The following is a 24,895-nucleotide window of genomic DNA, read 5'->3' as shown; positions in this document are numbered from 1 at the left end:
ACTCTCACTTGTTAAGAGCTCCTACAATGCATGTTAGCACTTAGTTATCTAGTTCTTCCCCAGCCTGTTTCACACTGGCAGGTGATAACCCAGATTCCCTGTGTTCATTCATCTCTGGTCCAAGCTTGCTTCCCTGTGAATTGTGATGACAAATTTCTCCTGATAAGTCTTAAGTCTCAGTACAGGGGAAGATCTCTATTGCTGATTTGCTACGGTGATGCCTTTGAAACCCTCTAGCTGAGCTGATCTAGAGTTCAAGTAGGGTCAGAAGCTGTCTTTGAGACATTATGTTTGTCTGTTGAAGTGAACAGCTGAACCTGTCTCAAGGTGGAGAACACTCCAGTTCTGCTTGCATGTGTTCTGAGCACCCCTGAAACCTCCCTCAGTGCATCTGTGCTGCATCTTACTCATCTTGAGAAGCAAAACAAAAGAAAACACCAGGAAAACTCTGCAGGAGCTGCCTGTGGAGCCAGTGCTGCCCAGAGGTAAACTCTGGAGAAACAAACACCAACAATCTTTGGAGTCCCATGGCAGGATCTGTATTGGCAAAGCTGACATCCAGAGGAAGGTTCTGAAGGGCAAGGAGGTGCAACATGAGGACCAAGCTTTCCAAGACATTTGTCAACATGTGCAGAAAGGTACTTACTGGAATATTCAAAAGCACTTAACTGCACAGGTCCCCTAAGGGTGCTGTGATGGCAGGGCAGTACAGCGGGTACCAAACACTGAGGCAGTTAGCATGAGCACTGAATATGTGAAAGCAGGGTCAAAAGAGCAAAAGCCCCTCTGAAACAAACATTGGGACCAGTAAGGCAAAATTACATTTGTTTGATTTCTGCCATAACAGATCTGTAAATTTAGCAATAAGTTTACTAAGGAGGATCTAGAGTTGAGCAGCCAAAGCAGTCCTCTTGTCCCAGTCACATTTAAGTGGCAGGTCTCTCCAAACACACTTTACATTCAGTTGTGCCTGCCGTAGGCTCACTAAGCGCTAGCACTCACCGTTTCAGCTGCTGCCTCTGACAATGACTTTGAGCTGTTTAATGCGTCTGATGATGATCATTCTTGCCTGGAGCCATGGTGAAATGCATTCAGCAATCACTGCTTTATTTAGTGCCGAGGTATTTTGCTGGGGGCATTCGATGGGCAGAACATCTTTCTTTCCTCTTGAGATTAGAGATTATGTGAAGTACATGTGAGTTAGTATTTTTTCAGCTTTAAATCCATTTGCCTTGACTTTCTAGAGATTTACTTCAGGGTTGAAGAAGAATGTTTCCAGGTGAGCCTGATTGGGCTCAGCTAGTTGTGACAGATGCAGTTCATTTGGGGGTGGGAGGGAGAATGGTGAAGCGAGGATAAAAGGCTTTGGAAGCCACCCTGGAGTCTTTTCTGTCAGGGAAACTTTCCAGTCTTCTTAGTAGCTGCCTGTTGTTTTCTCCATCTTATTATGCCATCACCTATTCCACTTAATTGTTTTCTTCCTTTGGAGTTTTCCCCATCTGCGGATTTGCGACCCTGCAGCAGCCCCTTAGTTATCCCTGGCAAAGATAGCAAAAACTTCTTGGGGGAGCTCCTTCAGCCAGGACTCGCCGCTTGCCTCCACGCCTGGCCTGGTGCTCCATTGACTGGGACCAGCTCTGCCTCCTCCAGCCCCTAGGCTCAGGGGGCTTCGGTTCTGTCTACAAAGCCACCTACCATGGTGCAACTGTGGCTGTGAAGCAAGTGAAGAAGAGCAGCAAAAACCGTCTGGCATCCCGGCAGAGCTTTTGGGCTGAGCTGAATGTAGCCCGGCTACAGCACGATAATGTGGTACGTGTGGTGGCTGCCAGCACGTGTGCTCCTGCCAGCCAGAACAGCTTGGGCACCATCATTATGGAGTATGTAGGCAACATCACCCTGCACCATGTAATTTATGGCACTGAGGATGCATGGAGACAGGGTGAGGATGATGAAGGAGGATGTGGAAGGCAGGCCCTGAGCATGGAAGAGACTGTGTGCTATTCTTGTGACATAATGACCGGCTTAGCCTTTCTTCACTCGCAGGGCATTGTCCACTTGGACCTGAAGCCCGCGAACATCTTCATCACTGAGCGAGGAGTGTGCAAGATCGGAGACTTTGGGTGCTCCCAGAAACTGGAGGAGGGCTTTTCCCAGAGCCCCCACGTTTGCCAGCATGGGGGTACGTACACACACCGCGCCCCTGAGCTCCTCAAGGGAGAGAGGGTGACTGCCAAAGCAGACATCTACTCCTTTGCCATCACCCTCTGGCAACTTGTCACGCGAGAGCAGCCCTACCTGGGCGAGCGGCAGTACGTGCTCTATGCTGTGGTCGCCTACAACTTGCGCCCTTCACTGGCTGCTGCCGTTTTCCACCAGTCGCCAGTGGGCCAGAGACTCTGGAGCATTATCAGCTGCTGCTGGAAGGCTAATGCAGAGGAGCGCCCGAGTGCATCCCAGCTGCTTCCCAGCCTCAGGGCCCTCAAGAGCAGCCTCTAGGAAAGCTCAGGACTCGTACTGTTTCTTTTATTGTCCATGTTTCCTTCCCTCTGAACATAATGGATTTAGCCACTGTGTGATCTAAAGGCTTTGTTGCTGTTTTTTTATACTAAAAAAAGAGAAACTAATTTGTTATAAGAAGATTATAAATAAAGAGATGTAACGAAACTGTGGGTTTTTACCGTGGGAGAGGGATAGAGTCAAGGATCAAGGTGTTGGCAAATAGGACTTTCTCGTTGATCCGTTGTGTGCTGCCTTGCTCAGGGAGAAACTAAGGGATGTGACGTGCAGAAAAATAGTTGTTTTCAGATAAGTGAAGTACCCTGCTTTTGGAAGGGTCTTTGTACATAATAACTTTTAGTATTTCCAAAATGTCAGATATGAGTAGTTCTTTACACTAGCTAGGCTTGTCCGTTTGAGCTTTTCCTCTTCGTTTACCAAGGAATGAGTATGCATCACAAATCAATGAATGCAGAAAAATAAATACAAAGTGTCGGTGTGTTTTTTTTTTTTCTTGTTCTTAGATGTACTTAATTTCAGTAAGTGTGCTGTTTCTGAAATGGAAAATGTGAACTACCCAATTGAAATAACGAACCTTTTGTCAGCCTAAGGCTATTAAGAGTAAGAAGATACATTAACAACCTCTGCTTTTATAAGACCTCCATGCTACCAAGTGTGTTAATTGCAACTTGCTAACTGGTATATTGTAAACTTTCGGGTCTGAAGTATTGTAAGAGCATCTTGCATGGAATAGAAAGTTTCCAGGCTTTGGAGGTACAGGGAGAGTTAAAAAAAGAAATAAATAAAGGAAAAAATGAAGGGGAATATAGATACAAACCCCCTCATAAATCAGAGTAAGGGGAAGGAATTATGCACCCTTCATGAGGCATGGGTCAGTATTAGACAAGATATTGGAAGTAATGAAAAGGAAGATTGCTTAAAGCAGTATAATGATACTTTGCCAGTGCTCACAGCATATGCTATTCAACCATCTTCTATGCTGCTTATGTCTTATCTACTGTCTTTCCTAATTTGGTTGTAACGTGTCTGGGAAAGGAAGTGCTGCAGGTGATGCTGAAGACAAAGAGCTCTGACTCCCGATTTATCAGAACTGATAATTATAGGTCTTAACCCTTATCTGGAACTATGAAGATCTGACTGCTATAGCTGATGTTGCCATTCTGCTCAAAGACTCCGTTTATTTTTAAGATAGGAGAATGATGTTTCAATCAAATTGTTTTTCTTCTTTCCCCTTCCTCCCCCTTGCTTCCATTCTGGAAAAAATCCCAAAGGAATTGAGCCAGTTTCCTGATTTCTGACATGCATCTGTTCTTAGCCCCGTGAAATCCTGGAAATGAGCAACGATGTGAATTTGAGATGATTCTGTAGGTCTTTATGGTATTTGCATTGGTCATTGAAATTATTGGTTTATAAAGCATATCTAAACTTAACCATTTCTTGCTCTTCTGTCCCTCTCAAGTGGAACTGTAAAATGTTGTCTGGAACAAAAAAACCTAAGGTAAATTCTGGAATAGATTTCCTGTCTTTTCTCTGTCAAAATAATTGTGCTATAGAACCAGAACTTATGTTTTTTTCATGTTGCATAACTTCTTTTAATAAACAAGAAACATCTTATAAGAGTTATCATAATAAGCCATTGACCTTTTAAAATGAGTAGCTGAGGGCATGTAAGATAAAATGTCAGATAAAGCCATTGGCATGCCTCACCTTAAAATCAAGCCTTACACAAAAATGTTTTCCCAATCTTCAAAGTAATATAATAAAAAATTGAATTAAAGTTTTTTAGTAGTTCTTAGATGCTTATGTGTTGTATTTATTTTGCCAATCTAGGTAGCTTGTTGCTTGAACTGCTAGAAACTTGATGTTTTGTGCTTAATGATACTTCAGCATCAGTTAAGTGCTACTTGAGTCTCTGTGAAAAATCAAGCACCCTTCAAATTCTCTGTTATACTTGACAGAAGAATACTGGATGGCCAAGACCTACTCTTGAAGTGTAATCAGCTCTGCAGGTGTCTCTGTCAATTTTACTGAATTCTCTTTCGAAAGGGAGTGGGAACTCTGCACAACACTCAAGATGTAGACACATCATAATCTGCTGTCATAATGATGTTCTCTGGTTTTTAGTAACTTCTAAGATTTTATTTGCTTCTTTTGGTTGCCATGATAGCTCAGAATCCATGGTTCTATGTGATGAGGATTATTTTGCCTATTTGCCTCCTTTTACATCAATCAGCCTTGAATTTCCTTCTGCCAGTTTGTAGCTGGTCCTTGCGCTCACTGCCCTAAATAACTCCACCAGCAGCAAGTTTGTTTATCTTGTGGCTCACCCTCTTGTACTCTGTTTGAGAGTGTGCTGAGCAGTGCAGAACCCTGTGAACCACCACTGGGGACTTTCTCTAGTTGAGAGAACTGACACTTTACCCTCTGTTCCTATCTTTGACTTATCCAGCCCAGGATTTTCTCTCTTAAACACGGCTGCTTAGTACCTTTAAAAAGTTTGCAGTGAAAGATTTTTCAAATGCCTTTAGAAACCCAGGGGGAACATATCAGCCAGCTCCTTATCTGCGTGCTGTTGGTGTTCCTGAAGAGTTCTGATACAATTCAGCACAATTGTGCAGCACAAATCCTTTCAACCAAAGCAACGTTAGCTCCTTCTAAACAAATCATATCTCTCTGTGTGTCTGCTAATTCCTTTAATATAGCACATGCTAATGTATCTTGTACAGATGTCAATGATATCATTAAGAAAGCTATTTGTTAAAGACTTCCATGGGGTATGGTCTTGTGGAGAAGAGAGGTCTGGGAAATCTGGTTGATTTTCAAGGATTACTTTCTCCAGGCTCAAGATTGATCCATCCCCTGGGCAGGAAATCAAGCAAAGGGGACAGTATGTCTCCAAGGATAAATAAGGAGCTCCAGATTAAACTCAAATATGAAAAATAAACATACAAGAGGTGAAAACCCAATGGGAAGTCTGGAGCAAGGAAGACTTATCATTGGTAGAGAAGGGTCAGGTTAGGGAACACTCAAACAAACAAGACATGCAAGTTCATGGGACCTGATCGAATGCCCACACAAATGCTGAGGGACCTGGCTGATGTCATTGTGAGGCTACTCTTGATTATCTTTGGAAGGTTGTAGTGGTCAGGAGAGATTCCTGAGGACTGTAAGAAAGCAAATGTCACCCCTATCTTCAAGATGGTCAAAAAGGAGGATCTGGAAAACTACAGGTCGGTCAACGTCATCTAAATCCCTGGGAAAGCGATGGAACAAATAATTCTGGAAACTGTTGCCAAACATATGAAGGGCAAGAAGGTGACTGGGAGTAGTCAGCATGGACTTATAAAGAGGAAATCATGCTTGACCAACCTGGTGGCCTTTTACAATGAGCTTACTGGCTTGCTGGATGAGGAGAGAATATTGATTGTTGCTTATCTTGACCTTAGTGAGGCTTTTGGCACTGTTTCTCATTACAGCCTTATAGAGACACTGATGAAGTACAGGCTAGACAGTGAAAACCAAAAACTAGCTAAGCTGTTGGAGTTAGAGAGTTGTGATCAGTGGCATGAAGTCCAGCAGGAGATATGTCACTAGTGATGTACCCCAGGGATCGATACTGGAGCCAGTAGAAGTTAACATCTCTGTTAATGACCTGGATGATGGGACAGAGTGCACCTTCAGCGAGTTTGCAGATGATACAGAATTGGGTGGAGTGGTCGATATGGCAAGTGGTCATGCTGGTTTTCAGAGGGACCTTACCAAGCGGGAGCAATCTGCAGATGGAAATCAACACAAGGAACTGCAAAATCTGGCACCTGGTGGAGGATAACCCCACGCACCAGTACAGGCTGGAAAGCAGCTTTGCGGGAAAGGACCTGGGGCTCCTGGCAGATACCAAGTTGAACAGGAGCCAGCAATGCTCCCTTGCTGCAAAGACAGCCAAGTGTCTAGGGATACACTCCAAAGGGTGTTGCCAGCTCTTCCAGAGCATTGCCAGAAGAGATTATTCCCCTCTGCTCAGCCCTGGTGAGATGTATCTGGGGCACTGTGGCCAGCTCAGAACTCTGTCAGAACAAGAAAGTCATGGGTGTACTGGAAAGAGTGCAGCAAAGGGTCATTTAGCTTGAGTAGGGGACTGGAACCTCTGTCCTGTGGGGAGAGGCTGAGAGATGGGACTGTTCAGTCTGGAAAGAGAAGGTTCAGGGGGCTCTTATTAGGTTGTATAAATACAGATAGGAGGCAGTAAAGACGGAGCCAGACTCTTCCCAGCCGTGCCCAGTGACAGGACAAGATGCAATGGACAGAAAACTGGAGGACAGGAAACTCAGTTTAAATGCAAGAAAAAAACATTTTCACTGTGAAGATGGTCAAACACTAGAACAGGTTGCCTAGAGAGGTTGAGGAGTCTTCCTCCTTGGAGGTACTCAAAACCTAACTGACATGTTACTGAGAAACTTGTTCTAGTTGACCCTGCTCTGAACAGGGGCTTAGACTAGACAATCTCCAGAGGTCTCTTCCGAACACAAAAGTTCTGCAATTATAATAATATTTGTAGATGTTTGAATTTCAGACAGCACCTGAGTTCTCCTACAGATGTTTCTAGCATATGCCTGTTTTGTGTTTCTTTCAGGGACAATAAACATGCAAGGTACACACTGATTCTTTGCAATGGCTTTGTTGTCTTGGAGGAGGGATCAGGTTTCAATGATTAGGGTTTTTTGTTTTGTTTTGCGGTATTTTTTTTCTTTTAATAACCTGACAGCAGTAGATCTACTAGAGAGGCTTCACAGATTTCTTGTTCTTTATATCCTGAAAATTATAAATTATGTCATTAATGTTTGTTTCTTGAAGTTTTTTTCCATCTATTTTTTATGTTTAATCCACCAGAGTTTCATCCTTTCCATTTTCTTCATCCGGACATGGATTTGTGTTTTTAAAACATGCCTTCTTGCTTCTAAAGGTGGCATAAAAGCTAACGAGTGTAGCTGCACACTGTTCTTTAACTTCATCACACTTGCATACCTCTGTATAAAATGTTAGCAGAAGGCACATGATGCTAGCAGAGCAGTTGCAGACAATTGTGTTACAACTCCTATGGGATTCTGTTCATCCTAATTTTTCCCTAAGTCTTTCTAGAAGCTGGTTTTGTTCTTCATCTCTCCTTCCCCGTATATATGTATGCAACACAATTCCAGATGTTTAGCAAGACATAGTTTTAAGTCAGGATAAACCTTAAGGGTTATTTGTACCTACTTTATTTCTTCTCTTCATTCCTGGAACGGATCACCAGCAGCTTGATCAGTGTAGACAGAGGATTTCATAGATTTCCAGGTTGGAAAAGACCTTAGAGATCATCCAGTCCAACCGTCCCTAATCTCCCGTTAAACCATATCCTTAAGGAGTTCATCGACCCTTTTCTTAAAAAGAAAGATTTTGAAGGCCTGGAGAAAGCACTACAACCAGGTAATTGTAGTTTATCAACATACTTTCTGAGCATGAAACACTTGTGAAGCCAGTGCTGAGGATCCTTTGTATGGCTGCCCCAATCCTCCAGCCAACCAAATATAAAAAGAGACATCACTTTTTCCTTCTGTGGAATAAATGCCTTGGCAGGGTGTATATAAAAGCATAATGAGTTTGAAAGGCTGAACTAGCATTCCTATCCTGATGGGCTCTGTAAGGTCTAGCAAATTTGGAAGTACGGGATGCAGTATTGCACAGATTCAGATGATGCAGCATCAGTGTAAGTCTGGGGACAGTGGTATTATAGCATGTCTTCGGGCTGTGGCCACCAGCCCTCTGCCAGCCAGGCATGCTCTATTCAGGGCATGAGTTATCTGATGCTAAGAACAGGCTGAACCTCCTCAAATAAGAGCGACCATGCATCTTGACTGTGCTCTTAGGAAGGAACAAAGCCACATTTGTCCCAACTGGTAACTGTCAGATCTCTTATGTCTTACCATCAACCACATTCCACAGCTTGATATAATTATTTTTCTTGGAAACAAAACTACTCTTGTATTTAGGTTTGTTGTTTTCTATAGCAGCAAATCAAGCGCCGTTTCTGGGACCCTGGGATGCCATGTCACAGTGGCCATTTTCTCAAGGTGAGCTGTTTCTTTGGTTTTGTTTTACGTTCCCTGTTCATGAGTAGCACAAGCTAACTTTCCAGCTTCCAGCTTTGCAGCACTGAGAGCTAACTTCTCAAAACCAGGTGGGTTAGCTCCAGCCTCATAGCAGTGTGGGGTAACCATAGCCCACATGGAAACTTCAGCTAGTTCTCTTCAACCTCCCAGTACCTAACTACCGAATCTGGCTGCATTTACTAATTTCAGAAAGTACATGTGAGGAGACACTGTAAAGTGCTTCCTTTCTCATGTCTAGTCATCAACAGCAGTAGCTTTGGACATATTAACCATATTAGAGTGTTACATTTCGTGCTTTCTTGGTTATACAGATAGCATTGTCTACCAAGGGAAAGCATGAATTAAAAGTTCTAATTCTGGCCTTTTTTTCTTTTTTTATAACTAATGGCATTCACCACCTCTGACCTCCCCCACGTGCCTCTTCTTTTCCCTCAAATAGGCACATGTGCGAAACTTGACAGGATGCAGTTAAGAAAGAGATTTTACGTAATTTTATCTAATTCAAACTGAATCTCCAAATAAGATCCAATACTAGTTAGTGCTGAAATGGTTTTAGCGCAAAATTGATTTTTTTTCGTGCTTTTCTTCATGATGAAAAGCAACTTCCACATGCTTTCTTGAGTTCTGTGCAGTGCAACAATTACTTTAGCAGTCAAGTGATTATAAGAAAGACAAGAAAAGATGGCTAGAAGCATGGGAAGTATGCAATTGTAATAAACAGTTCCTAGGAAGAATGAGAAAGAAGGAAAAGGAAAAGCACAGATGTATAATTTTATCATTCCGTGTTACTCTTCACTTAATATAGCTGTTACTGAAGGTTTAGTGTCTTTGGTTCCCAAATAGAAATATCAATAGACATTTCAGAATCAGTTTTAAAAAAAGTAAGCACAAGCTACAGTTCTGATGCTACTCTCTTTATTTGGGGGTGGGGTGGGTGGGAGTATTACAGTTAAACATATTTGATAATGAAGCGGGGAACGGTTATCTGTTTCTCTTTGACATAGCTTCTGGCTTCCCATCAACCAGGAGCCTCTGTAACCCTGGTCCTGGCTTGTTCTGTTGTTTCTCTTTTCTTGGAGGCTTCTTCTGTGCTCACTTTCTTTTTCTTTTTTTTTTTTCCTTATTTTTTTTGTGTCATACTTTGTCTCAACCTAGAAAGTAGGAGGTAACAACACTATCTTTGAATGATAAAAATACTATATAACTTGGAGGTGGGCACATCCTTAGTACAGAAGGTAGGATGGGAAGCATGAAGACCTAAGTGTGAAGATGTATGGGTTGTTTCTGTATTCTGTGCTAAGATATATCTGCAGCAAAGAAAACAAAACAAAATAAATGTTTTACAGAATATACCACAAATATTTGTAAATTCAATGGGACTTCAGTGGATGCTTAGTGTTTGACTTGTTTATTGATTTTTGCAGCTTCAGCATCTGTGTTTATAAATTCATCCACTGGAACAAAGATGAAAATAAGGGTAGAAAATGAGTGTTTTTTAAAAAAATTGTCTGTACTTTGAACATCTTACTTATACTTTATTTTAGCCATTTATCTGCTGCAAATACCTTAATGCAGTGCTCAAAGAGCCTCTTTCTATGCTTCAGTTAACCCAGCTGCCAAATATTTGTCTGCCTGTCAAATGAAAAGCCTTAAAACCATTTGAAGAAGGAAAATGGAACAAAAAACGTCCACTGGCGTCTATCCCAGTCTGCCATCAGCTAAGGGTGCCATGGGACAATTTGATAGTAGAGGCATCATCCACCCCTGGACTTCTCTGAGCATGACGCTGTTTCGTTCTCTACCCAGCCTGAAGTTCAATAGCTCAAGTGTTCAGCAGAGCTGGGAGGTGACTACATTTGCCTTTGCAGAGCACCTGGGAGAATAGGGTAATTCATAACTTAATAAATATTCTACTGCACACGTGCCAGGCTACGAAGAGCAAAGTAGCCTGCGAATTGGAAACGTAAGTGTCCAGCTCTTTTTAAGTTGCTCCCCCCAAAAGGGTGGAAGGAAAATCAGTTTTATTTTCAAGCCATGTATTTTTCTCAACCACTTACTTCAAAAATGGTGAAAGGGTTTTGATTCAGGTATGGCACAAGTGAAACTGGCCCCAGAGACATGTATAGAAAGTTGCACCTGAACAGAGATAGTAAAAAAGCTGCCTGTAAATATGTCAATCGATAGGCTGAGGAGGTTGGATTTTTTTTAATAGTAGTTAATAGTAGATGTTTTATAATACAGTAAGTTTAGAGAGATATCATATACTTTGGCCACATCCTTGTTTCTCTCTAACAGTTCCGCTAAAATGTTTTGCAGATAACACAAAAGCACACACAGTCTTTTGGAGGAATGTACCATCGCACTGACCTGCCGGTAGATGAATGTCACCCGAATTTCTCTTCGTATAGAAAGTGGCAGAACTTCTCTAGACCTCCCTTAAAGTTGTCAGTCCTTGTATAGCTTTTGGGAGTGAAATGATTGCTATTAGATGATTTCTAATTTAAAGGAGAGAAAAAGGATATTCTTAAAATTTAATTAATCATTCCTGCCAACAGCTGGCTTTCAGATGAAATAAACTTAAATTTTTTAAAAACGTTTCACACTTCCATAATTCATTTAAAAAGTTGTGTATTGAATTGCAAACAGCATTTGAAAAAGTGTCCCGACCATAAAAATTAGCATTACCTGACCAATGATAGCAAGGGTATTATGAAAGCGCCACTTGCACAGGCAGACAAGGGAGGTGGCTGGAGAGGGCAATGAGACAAGTCCGAAACAGGGAGAGGGGAGGCACCCCCGAAACCAAACCTATTTGCTGCAAGCCTTTCAATCAGTGACACTTGTACTGAAAAATAAGTTCATGTGCTGGCACGTGAATTTCTGTGTTGTACGGTATAGCTATGTGCCCACTGGACTGTTGGGACTGATATGCCTTAAACTAAGGTCTTGCACTACTGCTTAAAATTAGACGATGCTACTGATTCAGTTCAGAGCAGTCACCCATTACCACCACGTCGTAGCAGTCTCTTGTTTAGTTAAAAGAAGCATAGATTTCCTCTCACTCCCAGCCCCAGCCTCCCAAAACCCCAACTGTCCTGGCCCATCAAAATGAAAAACTGGCTAATTTTAAATGCTCTGCAAACCGTTACCAGCCCCCAAACTGTCTGTGAGGTTTTTTCTTTCTTTTCTTGAAGGTTGTACTGCATGCTAATTACAATGGTGATTAGTTAGTGCCATACCTTAATGACACAAATGATTCAGCGATGTATACAAGTAATGGTGGATTCTTCACTGGAAAAGAAATTTCTTTCATGTACAGAAGATTTTAAGAGTAAAAAGCTCGATTTTCTATATCAAAGGTGTGGGTTTTTTTTTTTTCAAGAAAGAGGAGAATCGATCCCTAGGTATTAGCAAAAGCATTTGTGCCTGCCAGAACAAAGGGATTGGCTCTACCTCACACCAGGAACATTTCACAGAAGTATATGAGTAGCAGTTCTTCCTCTGAACACATAAGGGACTCTCAAAAAGGAAATACACTCGCTGCAAGAGTACGGGAAGGGGGACATTGACACAACGAAGTACCTGCTGGGTGCTCTCAGAAACATCTTCCAACAGCTGTACTCATTGAAAGGTTATTTTGTAATGTATGTGTTTTGTACTTAGAAGAAAAACATGAGATCATAATGCTGAAAAAATCACAGGTATTAATCTTTCTCGAATTTTTTTCAGGGGACATGGCTGCCATACTCAAAATCACCTTCTATGTATACACAATAATTAATTTTATTTGCCTAAAAATGGAATGCTTGACCACAACCCCGTTAAGCGCTAATACTATCTTTTCCTCAGTTTGAAACCAGTAGATAATACTGCTCCCCTTGATCTGCGTCTGGAAAACCTATTGCTAGAGTTTTCACTGTGCACAGAGGTAGGAATGTTGGATGTACGACTGTGTGCATCTACATATAGTTGCTCTTACAACATTTAGGTGATTGTTGCAGGGGAAAAAGGCTTTTATATTTTATAGTGTTTCCTGGGAGACTAACCAATCCGTATTCCATATTTGTAACAATGATGTTTTACAGACTGGTGTGAAAGGACATGTACAAGCCCTGTTTTCATTACAAGTGAAGTAGTAACTGCTGCCGTATATTTAGGTGAAAGACAAGTTGAATAGACTTGCTGTGCTCTCCTCTAAGTTGTTCTCTTCAACAGAACTGCTGGGTGCTCTACGAAACGACGTTACAGCCTCTACAGTTGCTCCTGCCCCCCTACGGCAAACGCGTAATTTCTACGTAGTAAGCAGCAGCTGCCGCCTTGCCACATTAGCTCTTTAGAGACGTTAGCAAACCCTTTGAAACCCAAACTTCTTACTATTTGATGCCTCTTGGATCCCTTTCATGTTACATTATGGATTCGACCAGCTGTTCTGAACAATCAGTGTAATGATTTCCTCAGTGGCTAATAATTCCTGTTTCTAAAGCACATCTTTAACACCACAGTATCTCCTTTAGTTCCAGGTCCTAAGTTTTATGTTATTACTCCTGTTTCTGTCAGGTTTTGAGTAATTTAGCTTGGCTAGTTCACAGAGGGTCAGGTCACAACAGGAGGAGCATTACTGAATTGGCTTTAGTCTTTCTTTACAGATGCCAGTGTTGGGAAGGGCATCTCTTCGCAAGTCCCACAGAAGCCAATCTGACACCTGGATGTAATCTAGATAAAATTGTGAGATGCAACTAATATCCTGCTCTAATAGTCCTGTACTATCAAGAGGGCAATTCTCCTTTGTTTTAAATCTTATCATCATCTATGGCAAGCATTTGCTAAATTTTGTGCTTGTGAATGTTCATGATCTGAAAACCAGTTGGATCAAGAATACCGTAAAGAGGAAACTTATCTTAAAGGGATGAGGAAAAACTTCTCAGGAAAAAAAAATAAAACAAAAACCATGATGCAGTGATGCATTCTATATCAAGAGAAATTTTTTCCTCTAGTCATAAGGCAGTGTGAGGTCAGGATAATTCCTTAAATTATCCCTGCCGCATAATAGAGAGGCAGCACAAGCACCGTGAAAAAATTCTCTCCTACTATGTCTCGCCAGAGAATTAGATTAGATTAAACCGGTCTTCGAAAGAAAAAAATGTGATCGGTGGCTTCAAAACTGGGCTCTAAAACAGTAGACAGAGGGTCATGGGCAAAAATAAATGTGGACTACATACGTTGGTAAACATAGTTGCTGTAAAATCCATCGATGTTTTCTTCCTCAAGGACAGACATCCAACCATGCAAACACTCTGCTGCTGGTAGCTTCCCACAAAGTCTTTGCAGGAGACAGATGTAAGGAGGAAAACCAACTCTGAAGTTGTTATTAGCCCACTATTGCAAGAGTTCGTACACACCAGCATGTACTGCTAGTTCCTAAATACTCTGAGTACGAAGCATCCGTAGAAAAGCCAGCAAGGTAAGCACAGCAAACCAACCGGCACCCTGGAAGCCATTTCCAATTCAGTCCTTAAAACAGCTTCCTATGTTCAAAGAGTCCCATGGATATTATTTGAGTAGATGCAACTTTTCATCACATGCTACAAACTCTTGCAGTCTTCTTGAACTGTCTATTTTTGTCCAAGTAAAACAGATCACGACAAACAGTGCCAAGCGCTGCTGCCTCAAGTGGCCAAATCTGGATTGGAGAGATTTGTGTAGTTTGGAACACATTTTTCATACTTGATTAACCTTTCCACACATGAAGTCTTCCAAGGTGATTTCCAAAATGAAAACTGGATGCAAAAACACAGTTTTGTTTGTGTGTCCACTACTTCTGCTTTCACTGGACTGATGCTGGGGATTTTTTTTACAGGAATTGCATGACCCCCTCTTAGTAAAGTGTCCTAGATAACAACAGACGATACGGTAGGAATGTGTGTGTAAATAATACCCAAATCGGTGTGTTCTGAGAGGATGTTTGCCCAAAACCTGATAATGCTAAGAGGAAATGAACAATAACAAAGCTTGTTTAAGACAACAATCACCCCGATTAAAGAGTAACTGGGGGATTAGATTCCTGAGAGCCTTTGGAGAAAAGTTAGCTTGAAAAGCAGCATGAGAATTTGTGATTGTTAGAAGAAACCTTGGGGTGGGAAAGCAGTACCAGAGCAGCAGGTGTTACTGCTTCTAAGGCCTGACAGCTTCTTCCTCATTGGACACGGTCAGTAGCTGCCACCCCTCTCCCAGTACAGGCTGGGGGACTGTCAGCATGACACATTATCAGTAGGGACCCACCTCTCACGTATGGGAACTCGCAGGATACGCTTTCATCGGCCCATTGAATTGGCTGCACAGGTACCCGTGCCCACATCTCCAACAAGAAGGATTTAGAAACAGGGAAATTTGCACTCCCAAAAGTGGGAGTGTGCATTTGCAACCCACGCTTCTTGGAAGAGAGGGGATGAGCTGTGTGAATAATTAAGTTGGAGTAGAACTTGGGAGATCAGTTGTAGAAGGGTATGTAAGAAATTTGTAGGTGCTTATTAACACTTTGTGAGGATCTAGTATTGTGATTTCTTTTGCATTGCTGATTCTGATCCATAATATATAGTTTACTGGTAAATTACATGTTGCTAATCAATAAAACACCCTGGTGCTGTCAAGACTACGTGAGTTGCAGTTATTCTCTGCAAAAAGTTGCTGTTTCATTATTACAAATTTGACAGAAGCATCACATCTGCAGAGCAAGGAGTGGAGAGGCAACAAACATTCTTCCAGACAAGCAGAGAAGAAGTAACCCATCAATTTGAAAAAAAAAAAATCTTCAGACTGAACTAGGGCAGGACAAATTCAAATAATATCCTCCTGAAAGCAGCTCAGATGTACCATCCTGTTTCAATCCAGAGTGTTCAAAGACAATTTGCAGTGATGTGCCACAGCTTTGGCATCACTAGAAATGCTGTAGCATATTAGCAGTTTGTTGCCTCTGTGATTTGTGCCTCTGTGATTTGTGCCAGAAGAACACAGCAACCCAGGCTGAAAAAGGAGAACTTCTGGGGAAGTCATGCCCTTATCAGGTCAATAATATTAGACGCCAAGTGTATTATCCATCAGGCGTAAAATACATATTTAGAAGGAAAAAGCTTGAAATAATAATTATGAAGCTCATGCTGCCCACTTGAAAAAGTCTCTTAATTGTCAATATTTGTGGCAGCAGTTGTCAACAGTAAAGGAGTCCATCAAAGTACAATTGCTCTTTTTCTGAGTCATGGATCTAGTTCATGTTTTCTTTCAATACATAAAAAAAATTTTAAGGTAAAGAGAGGCTAGTATTTTAAAGGTGTTTGCATTTTTATATGGTGATCTTTATGCCAGAATTGGCATGAAAATTCAGAAAATTTAAAATGGACAGGCTAGGTGCAATATGAGAACTCCACCTGCAGACGGGTGCTCACGCACTGTGCGTTCTATCTGCCTGCTACCTGCAGAGAACATTAGTTGCCAGTCAGCAACCACCCAACTACACAAATCAATCTTTAAAAGGGGGATATTTTCAGTTCCACTGGTTTTTCTGGAGGTTTCAACAGCTGACCCAGCTGTAGACTCCATAAATGCTGATGTTCAAAATCTAGACAGGACAAAGAGGTATTAACAGGTACTACCTAACTGCTGAGCAAAGAACTTGGAAGAGACTTCTGAGACATGATACAACTGAATAACTTCAAGTTAACGCAAGAGGATCAGCAAATACCTACAATTAAGACCAAGCAGGTGCTCAAGCCTTTCTTAAAAGGCTTGAAAATAGCTTTCATTGGATTGCTGCTCACTGGTTTAGATACTCCACCACCTATGGATGATTTCCTGGGAAGCCTTGAATATGATCCTACTTCACAGGTATTTTATGATCAGAATTTCAAACAAAATCTGTAAAAGCGTGTTCAGATTTCAAGGACTTTGGAGAAGAAAGTAGCTTTCAAAGTAAATAGGAATACATTTTGGCAAGATGTTAATCACAACCGAAAGCAAAGACTGCAGGTTCTAGGCTGGTATAACCCAGGTAGCTTCCAGGGGGCTGCCCACATCAAATAATCACTAGGAAAAATGACAAAGCAGATTTAAGGAAGCTACTGTGAGCCCTGCCAAAACCATCCACAGGCACCTGTGTAAAATAAGTAGAATGAATGGGGTTCACAAGACAATTTGCAAAGCCTGGGGAATCCATCTGTCCTTTGACCCAACCAAAGGTGCAGAGTTCAGCATTGATCAGAAGACAGCAGAAGCCTTCATTTTGAGAAATGATTACAACACTTTAGAAGATACTGAGTGACAGCAGGCACTTGCTCGCTCAGTTAACTCTTCCGTTACACAGGTAGACTCATACCAGGATCTACTCTTGAATTACGGCCACTGTAGCACTTCAAAAACATCTAGGAGATCTCCTCAAAGATCCTTTTTATCATGTGATCAAAGGAAGATAGAAGGTTAACTGACATCTAGACTAAATGGATTTAGATTTGTAAAATATTGGGACATCTTTTCTGGATAAAAGACTGTATAATTTAGCCTGTCACAGAAGTGAAAAAAAAAAAAAAATCTTTGCAGGCAAAACTTAACAAGATTAAATGTAATGGCATTAAAGAGCTAAAGAATCAGGTGATCATTCATTTAGCACAAAGTAAAGGCCATCAGGGTAAAATTAAGCAAACGACCAAAAACCTGACAAGAACCTAACTCCCTACACATACATATTTAATTAATAGGAACTGAATTACTAATTTGGAAGCATGAATTGAATGTAATTGGTTGTACTATAAGCTAGTGGAAAATATATGGATAACAAAATATTCAGTTCATTACTCAGGATTGTTTCTGAAGGACAAACTGGTCAAAGGAAGAGAGAAAACCCCTTGGTAATCTATAAAAAACAAAATAATGTCAGAAAGTGTCATGAATGCACATGGAACAACATTCTGCATGATAAATCATGAAATTAGGTATTAAATTGTTTCTGCTACAGACTACTAAGTCATGTTAAAAGCACGTCTTGCTTCTTAATAATTTATCTTCTTAATTATGTGACATGAGGAATACAGTCCTGGAAGCTTTATGTAAAAAAAACATATTCCAACAGTGTATTAAGTCCAAACTCACAATCTCATATCTAAAGTTAGCATTAGCTGGGGTAAAAGCAGTATGTAACCAAAGGAAAAACAGACATAATACAAAATATGAATTAGAAGCTATGAATGATGAAATATTTGGAAAAATATTTTATTATATTCATATATTACTAATAATACTTTAATAAGCAAAGAGTTGTATTTACAATGGATAATTTACTCATGTGAAGAGCATGAAGAAGTATTTTTTTAATAGTGTATTTCAGAGAAAGCAGGAAGTTCAGATAAATTTCTATTCTACATTTGTGGAGAAAAACAACATATTCATATCAAAATTCTGACAATAGCTAAGGAAAGGCTTTAACATAGGAACAAAAGTAAGGCGATTTTTAAATCAGCAGCTCCAGACAGCTTGCATCCAAGAATTTGAAGAGCTGGCAAAGGAGACTTGTGTGCTGTTAATATGGATTTTCCATAAGCTTTGAGAAATCTGGGGAAGCTCAGGGAGAAAAAAAAAATCTCAAAGAAAGCTGAGGTAGTGCCAATACTAGTTAGAAAAAAGTAGGAAAGGAACAAATTCAGGAACTTACTGTCAACCTTGCACTAATCCCAGAGAAAAATAAACAACTGACTTCTTGATATTGGAACAATAAATAAATGAGGAAATTCTATTTAAATTACACAGCTTAAATGTATGGAAAATGTATCTTTTCAGATTGACTTTTCTTCTCATGCAATTAGAGCACACATTTGGTAGGCAACAGGAACAGTATTGATGCAACACATTTGTACATTGACTTGTTTAGTGGGACATGGAGAAACTGGCATAGTTGTGCACATATAGTTCGTAGTAAGTAAATTAAAACTAAGGTTACAGGTCTGTGTCATCAATGAGGAATCAGTCAGGAATCCCACAGGAATTAGTTCTTGGCAGCAAGCTACTCAATATTTTATCTGGAAATAAAGTTTACTAAGAACATTCATAAAAGTTCTAAGTAAATAATGTAGCAAGATTGCTGATTGGGAACCATCTGGATTACTGGAAAAGACAGTGTTTCAGCATGATCAGTGTGAGGTCATGTATTTAAGAGTGATGAATATAAAACACTTATAGATGGAAAACTTCCTCAGGAAGTAGTTGGAATAGCTGATAACAGAGTAAACATGGGCTCCTTATGGATAAGTAAGTTCAAGATTGTTAATATAATTGTTAAATGGCTCAGAAACAGCCAACCAGAACCAAATGCTGCTTTCACTGCAGGGAGGAAGAGGCCAGAGAAACAAGACTATCATCAAAACAGATTTTTCAAGTACTGATCTCCATTGGCAAAAGACATTGCTGCATTTCAGGAAGCAGCAACAGGACAACAACTTCTGTATCCATGTTTACTGGAACTGCTTTATCAGAATGTAACATCTAGCCCAAAGAAGTTATTAATAAACCAGAGATTTCAAAGAGCAAGTACAAACTATCCAAGTGCAAAAAAAAGTCTGAAATTGAGCATCACAATAGAATAATTGGCATACAAAAGTTAACTTCATTGCATGAGGTTTAAGGACCATGTGAAGACCTATAAAGTACTTTGCAGGGGAAAAAAAATTGTAGTGCAATAATCAAAAGTAAGCTCATATGAAAACACTAAGCAGGCTTATTTCAAACAACTGTAGTAATTACTAAGCTTGCAAAGGTGACAGTAGTTCTGCTAACATTATACATGTCTATGATTACTGGACAAAACCCCAAACTGGAGCTAAAATATTATTTTTAAAAGATAACTGCAGTGACCTTACTATAGGCTATAATTTCATAACACGTAACATCTGTTACTCCAGTTTCCACAAACCTGACAAGCAGTGATGTAACTAGAAACGAGCACGCTCTCAGCAAAATGCTTGGTTTGGGATTGAGTTACCAATGTCCAGGCCAAACCGAAGAGTGTTCTCACAAAAACCCATCTCTCCAATGCCCGATCAGAATGAATAACAGGGCTTCAATAAATAAAATGAAGTTAAGTTCTTATACTCAAGAATTAATAAAGCCAGCTTTATTAGAGCTTCTGTTCTTGCACCTCTGCTTTCAGCAGCGACTGAAGAGGGAAAGGGAGGGAAAAGACAAGGGAGGAAAAAAAAAAAAAGGAAAAAAAAAAAGGAAAAAAAAAAAAGGAAAAAAAAAAAAGGAAAAAAAAAAAGGAAAAAAAAAAAGGAAAAAAAAAAAAGGAAAAAAAAAAAAGGAAAAAAAAAAAGGAAAAAAAAAAAGGAAAAAAAAAAGGAAAAAAAAAAAGGAAAAAAAAAAGGAAAAAAAAAAAGGAAAAAAAAAAAGGAAAAAAAAAAGGAAAAAAAAAGGAAAAAAAAAGGAAAAAAAAAAAGGAAAAAAAAAAGGAAAAAAAAAAAGGAAAAAAAAAAAAGGAAAAAAAAAGAAAAAAAAAGGAAAAAAAAGGAAAAAAAAAAGGAAAAAAAAAGGAAAAAAAAAAGGAAAAAAAAAGGAAAAAAAAAAGGAAAAAAAAAGGAAAAAAAAGGAAAAAAAAAAAGAAAAAAAAAGGCTGAAATGGGAACAGGCTCGCTATCACTGGAAGCAATAAAGACCTGCTTGCATGTCAAGTCCCAGTGCTTCGCCCAACAGAAAACCGAAGTCTACCGGTGAAAGCGACCAGGAGCACAAGGCGCCCGCGGGGCCCGACAGGGAACGGCGCCGGGCCCGGTGCAGGGGGCACGGCAGCCCCACGAACCGCGGATTCCGGCCCACTCAGCACATCCCACGGCGGGCCCCGGAGCTCAGCCCTGCCGGGTGCGCGGCAGCGGCCGCCTTTCCCCTCACTGAGGCGAGCGGGCAGAACGGCTCCCTCTCCCTTCTTTACGTGTCTTCAGCACCGCGATCGGAACCGGCAAAACCGCCACCGCTCAGCGCCCGCCACAGCCGGGACCCGGCCGCCCCGTCTTCCCCTCCCCGGCGCTTCCGGGCCGCGGCTCGGCGGGTGAAAGGTCCCGCAGCGCCCGGATGGAGGCGGCACCGCCCACTCGCTATATAAGCGCGTCGCGGCTACCGCGCCCTCCTCTCCCCGCGCCGCCCGTCGCCTCCTGGCTCACCGCTGTTCGCTGGGCCCCGCGCCGCCCCTCGCCCGGGAATAAGTCGGTCAGGAAGGCCCCGCTGCCGCTATGGTGAGGCGGGGGGCGCCGGGGAGGGCGGGGAGAGGGAGAGGGAGAGGGGCCGCCGCCTCCCCCCGCCGCCGGGAGCGCCGCGTGGCCGCCAGGCCCGGGCGGCCGCGTGCGCCCCGCCGGTGCCGGCGCCGGCCCTCGGCCGCCGCCTGGGTCTCGGCCCCGGGGCAGGGCTGCCTGTCGCGGGGGCGGGAGATGCGTGCAGGATCCCCCGCTGCTGGGGTGGCTGCAGGAGCGCGTTCCCCGAGCCCCTAACAGCCGGGAGCGCGGGAGCGGGGCGCCGCAGACCGGGGCCTTGCGCCGGCTCCCTCCGGAGGCGGCCTGCAGGGAGGGCCGTGCGGGAGCCCGGCCGCGGCGGCCGTAGCGCTTCCTCCTCGAAGCGCTCCCCTCCGGGAGCCGCTCCTGTGGCGGCGGGGGAAGCGCGGGCGGAGAGGCGGCGATCTCGGCCCGGCGTGAGTGGCGGTGACAAGGCCTCGTGCCATGCCCCTTAGAATCGGCTCGTGTTAGAGGAGTGTACGTCAGTTAATACGACAGGTAGTAGCTCATCAAGTGAGAAATAGCATGCTTCATCCACCTTTTCTGAAGACCTTTTTTCCTCCTCATTTTTACTTCTGTTGTCTTTAATCAGTTCACTTGGTCCACGTTAACGCCCGGCTATTTGCAAGCGTTTAATTGCCTAAGCTCTTCACATCAGTCTCCCGAGAGGCCGGAGTAGTTTTTCTGGCCAGATGCCCGGTTTTGTTCTCGCTGTTTAATTTATTGCTGTTTTGCTGCTGTCTTTGTTACTTAATTCGTGCTGAGGTTAAGTTGTGAGATACGTGAAATCTGAAATGTGTTTATTTTTGAGGACGCATACTGGTGACTGGACAGCCTGCTGTATATAGGCCAACTAGGGCGGGATGTTCCTGCAGCTTCCCATCATGAGACACACTTAGAAAACCAAAAATTGGTTCTTCTCAGAGCAGTTAGGACTTTGGCCTTCCTTTATGTTCCCACCGTTTCTTCCGTGCCGTGGTACCCTTCTGATACGTCATCTAGTCAGTAGAATAAAACAGTCCCATAGCGAAATTGTTCTTTATGCTCTAGAACTCTGTTTTTAAGAGGCTGCAGGTAGCGTTAGGTGGTGTTGACTGCAGTGTCTGATCTTTGTAACTTCAATGTTTCAGGCGTTTAAAGATACTGGCAAAGCACCTGTGGAACAAGAGGTAGCAATTCATCGCATTAGAATTACCTTGACAAGTCGAAATGTAAAATCACTTGAAAAGGGTGAGTGATACTTCTTTTCTTAACTGGCGTATGTTGTTAAGTAAGGAGTGGTATACATGATACAATGTATTGGAAAATACAATGTATTGAAACCAGTTGTAATTGAAGATGATAGCGTTTGCCAGTTCGTATGTGACTCGACTAACAAATTCAACTCAAAGTGCTTCATATGCTGACAAGTAGATTCTAATTTAATTTTTAGTGGAAGATAGTGTTTGGCGTTTTTCAACATGCCGAAAACTTCCTGTCATAATGACTAACTTAAGAGAGTGCAGTTTCTTCCCTGTAGTTCTTGTGGGGGTTTTAGTTGTCAGTGTTTGAATCTGTAAGAACTGAAAGGTACCACTTTCTTGATTGATGTTTTGTCACTCTTGTTATGAAGAGTTTAGTTGAGAAGTTTAACGTTCTTTAAGAAATTACTTAATCTTGTTTAGGAACTGGCTTTGGCTGCTAACAGCTTAAATAGAGCTTAAACTTGCAGTAATGGCTTTTGCCTACTGTTATACCATGATTTTGCTAACCGTGGCATAATGCTTCCACTTGTATGTGGTTGGCTATGAGGATTACCCTTAAAATGAATGGCAGTGATCGTTTCATACGCTATTCTGAGCCAACATCTTGTTTGAAGGCTTCAATTTTAACAAGCAAAAAAAAAAAATACAAACCTGAGCTATCTTATGTGCTGTGTTTTTTTTAGTCTGTGCTGACTTGATCAGAGGCGCTAAGGAAAAAAAACCTAAAGGTGAAAGGACCTGTTCGCATGCCCACTAAGGTACTTCATACTGTTTTCCTGTCTAAAAGTTTGTGTTTTTTTCTGCAAATGTGCATCTAGAACATCTTTTTTTTTAAAAAAAAGCCAAGATGAAAAGCAGCACTACTAAATTGAGGGTGACCCAGAGTAAACAGATAATGACTTCACAAGTTGCTTTGACACTTGGCGCTTACTGTTTTTAGTGCGAAACATGTTGAACAAGGGGCTTTTTGTCCTTCAGTTTATTTTAATTGTGATTTTTTTTTTTTTAATCCAATATTGAGAAGGAGTGTTAACATCAGTAGAATATAAAAAGTTTAACTTTCCAATGACAGATACCATATGGTATTTTTAGGTGATTTGGTTTTAGGCGATTTGGATTTAGGTGATTCGATTTGATTGTAGATTAGTCTCCTGTTTGCAACTAAATACCCTGTGTTTATGATTTTCTTCAGACTCTGCGAATCACTACCAGGAAGACACCTTGTGGTGAAGGTTCCAAGACCTGGGACCGTTTCCAAATGCGTATTCATAAGCGGCTCATTGACTTACACAGCCCCTCTGAGATTGTGAAGCAGATCACTTCCATCAGCATTGAACCAGGTGTAGAAGTTGAAGTTACTATTGCCGATGCCTGAATGATGGTCATCGTTGAATAAAGTTGATATACAAATTTTCATCACTGTTTGTTTTTCGTGTGCATGCCAAGAGTCTTGGGTAGCCCTATGATGATTTTCATGAAGAAGGACAACAGAGATCGTAATCAAAATGCTGTGTGGGAGGACTGTATGATATTTAAGGAGGAATATGCCAGTTGTAAACATTAGGAAGATGAGACTTGGGCATCATAGTTTCATTGGAGGTTGGTGGCTGTATGGACGTGCAGCACTTAAATTATTAAAAATATATTTTCCATAAAGTATTTAACTTCAGATGAATCTTAGTCTATACCCAGACAAGCAGTAGCATTAAAATTGATGTTTAGGTAAAGCACCAAGTTTTCTATTCTTAGTTTTTGCTATGCAAGGTTGAACTAATACTTAGCTTACTTGACTTTTTTTTCCGTGCTTTTCACAGACAATGAGTCTTGAAGATGTTAGTTATAAAACTTCATAATTTGTGGTTAATATGTTGAATTCACCAAGGTCTTTCTCTAGACTTGCATGTAGAGTTACAAAAATAAGCTGTGGAACTCTCTAGTTGTCTTTCTAGGTTTACATTTCAATAGATTTGAATATTAAAGGTGGTGCTAAAGGTAAGCTTCATATGTAAAGCAATGAAACAGTCATTTTCATTGCTGCTACTTAGGGCCGCTCAAGTTGGTGGTGGGTTTTTTCTTCTGCAAACTAATCTGTAAAGGAACTATGATTCATTCTTAAACGTACAAGACATAAAGCCCCCAGCTAAATGAAAGAACACTTTCAGTTAAGATCAGGTTGCTGCTTCTGCCTCAAGCGTAGGAGAGAACTTGAATTCTAATTAAACAAGCAGAAGTGAGGAAACATGGTTGCGTGGGCCCTGAGGTCCCATTCGTATTTGCCAAGACCTAAAAAAGTGGCCAGAGCTTGAGCTTTCTTACTCAAAGGGATTCAAGAGTCCCTCACCTGCCCCCTTGTCCTATTTTCATTAGATGTAAAGCTTTAGAAGGATTCTGTCCCTCTAGTTAGCAGGCTCAAGAGCTTTGGTAGAAGGGAGAGGTGAGAAACTTGGTGGCATTTACACACACATTGCAACAAGCCTGCTGCCTTGGGAAGCATCTCAAAGAACTCTGAGCAGAGGAAAAAAACCAAAACTGTCTTCCTAAAGGTCAGTTTCTGCTGGTATGTTACAAATATAAGCTGCCTGATGAATACTTCCGGCCTTAGTTTTAAAAGTATTTGTGTTTTATGGGGTGCTGTGAGAGGCATGGTGAGAACTTGACTTGGTGACACCAGTAAGATTGAAAGGGATAAACTGGG

General features: G+C 41.5%; 2 protein-coding genes and 1 non-coding gene across 3 annotated transcripts; all 3 read left to right on the top strand.

Annotated features, from left to right (window-relative positions):
* The first annotated feature begins 1,447 nt into the window (after positions 1-1,447).
* Positions 1,448-2,766, top strand: MOS (MOS proto-oncogene, serine/threonine kinase). Its single transcript, XM_009991168.2, is given in 2 exon segments — positions 1,448-1,559; positions 1,562-2,766. Coding segments are annotated over 2 exon segments (1,047 nt in total). The 3' UTR covers positions 2,497-2,766.
* An 18,056-nt stretch (positions 2,767-20,822) lies between these two features.
* On the top strand, positions 20,823-23,616 carry RPS20 (ribosomal protein S20). Its single transcript, XM_086609290.1, is given in 5 exon segments — positions 20,823-20,923; positions 22,087-22,186; positions 22,884-22,921; positions 22,923-22,958; positions 23,393-23,616. Coding segments are annotated over 5 exon segments (360 nt in total). The 5' UTR covers positions 20,823-20,920; the 3' UTR covers positions 23,576-23,616.
* LOC147529023 (small nucleolar RNA U54) lies at positions 22,738-22,802 on the top strand. The gene has a single exon (XR_015222094.1). It is a non-coding gene; the product is annotated as a small nucleolar RNA U54 (small nucleolar RNA).
* Positions 23,617-24,895: the final 1,279 nt, after the last annotated feature.

The sequence above is a fragment of the Tauraco erythrolophus genome, chromosome 3 (assembly GCF_009769465.1).
Source record: "Tauraco erythrolophus isolate bTauEry1 chromosome 3, bTauEry1.pri, whole genome shotgun sequence".
Lineage (NCBI taxonomy): Eukaryota > Metazoa > Chordata > Aves > Musophagiformes > Musophagidae > Tauraco > Tauraco erythrolophus.
This window is presented reverse-complemented; position numbering and strand designations above follow the sequence as displayed.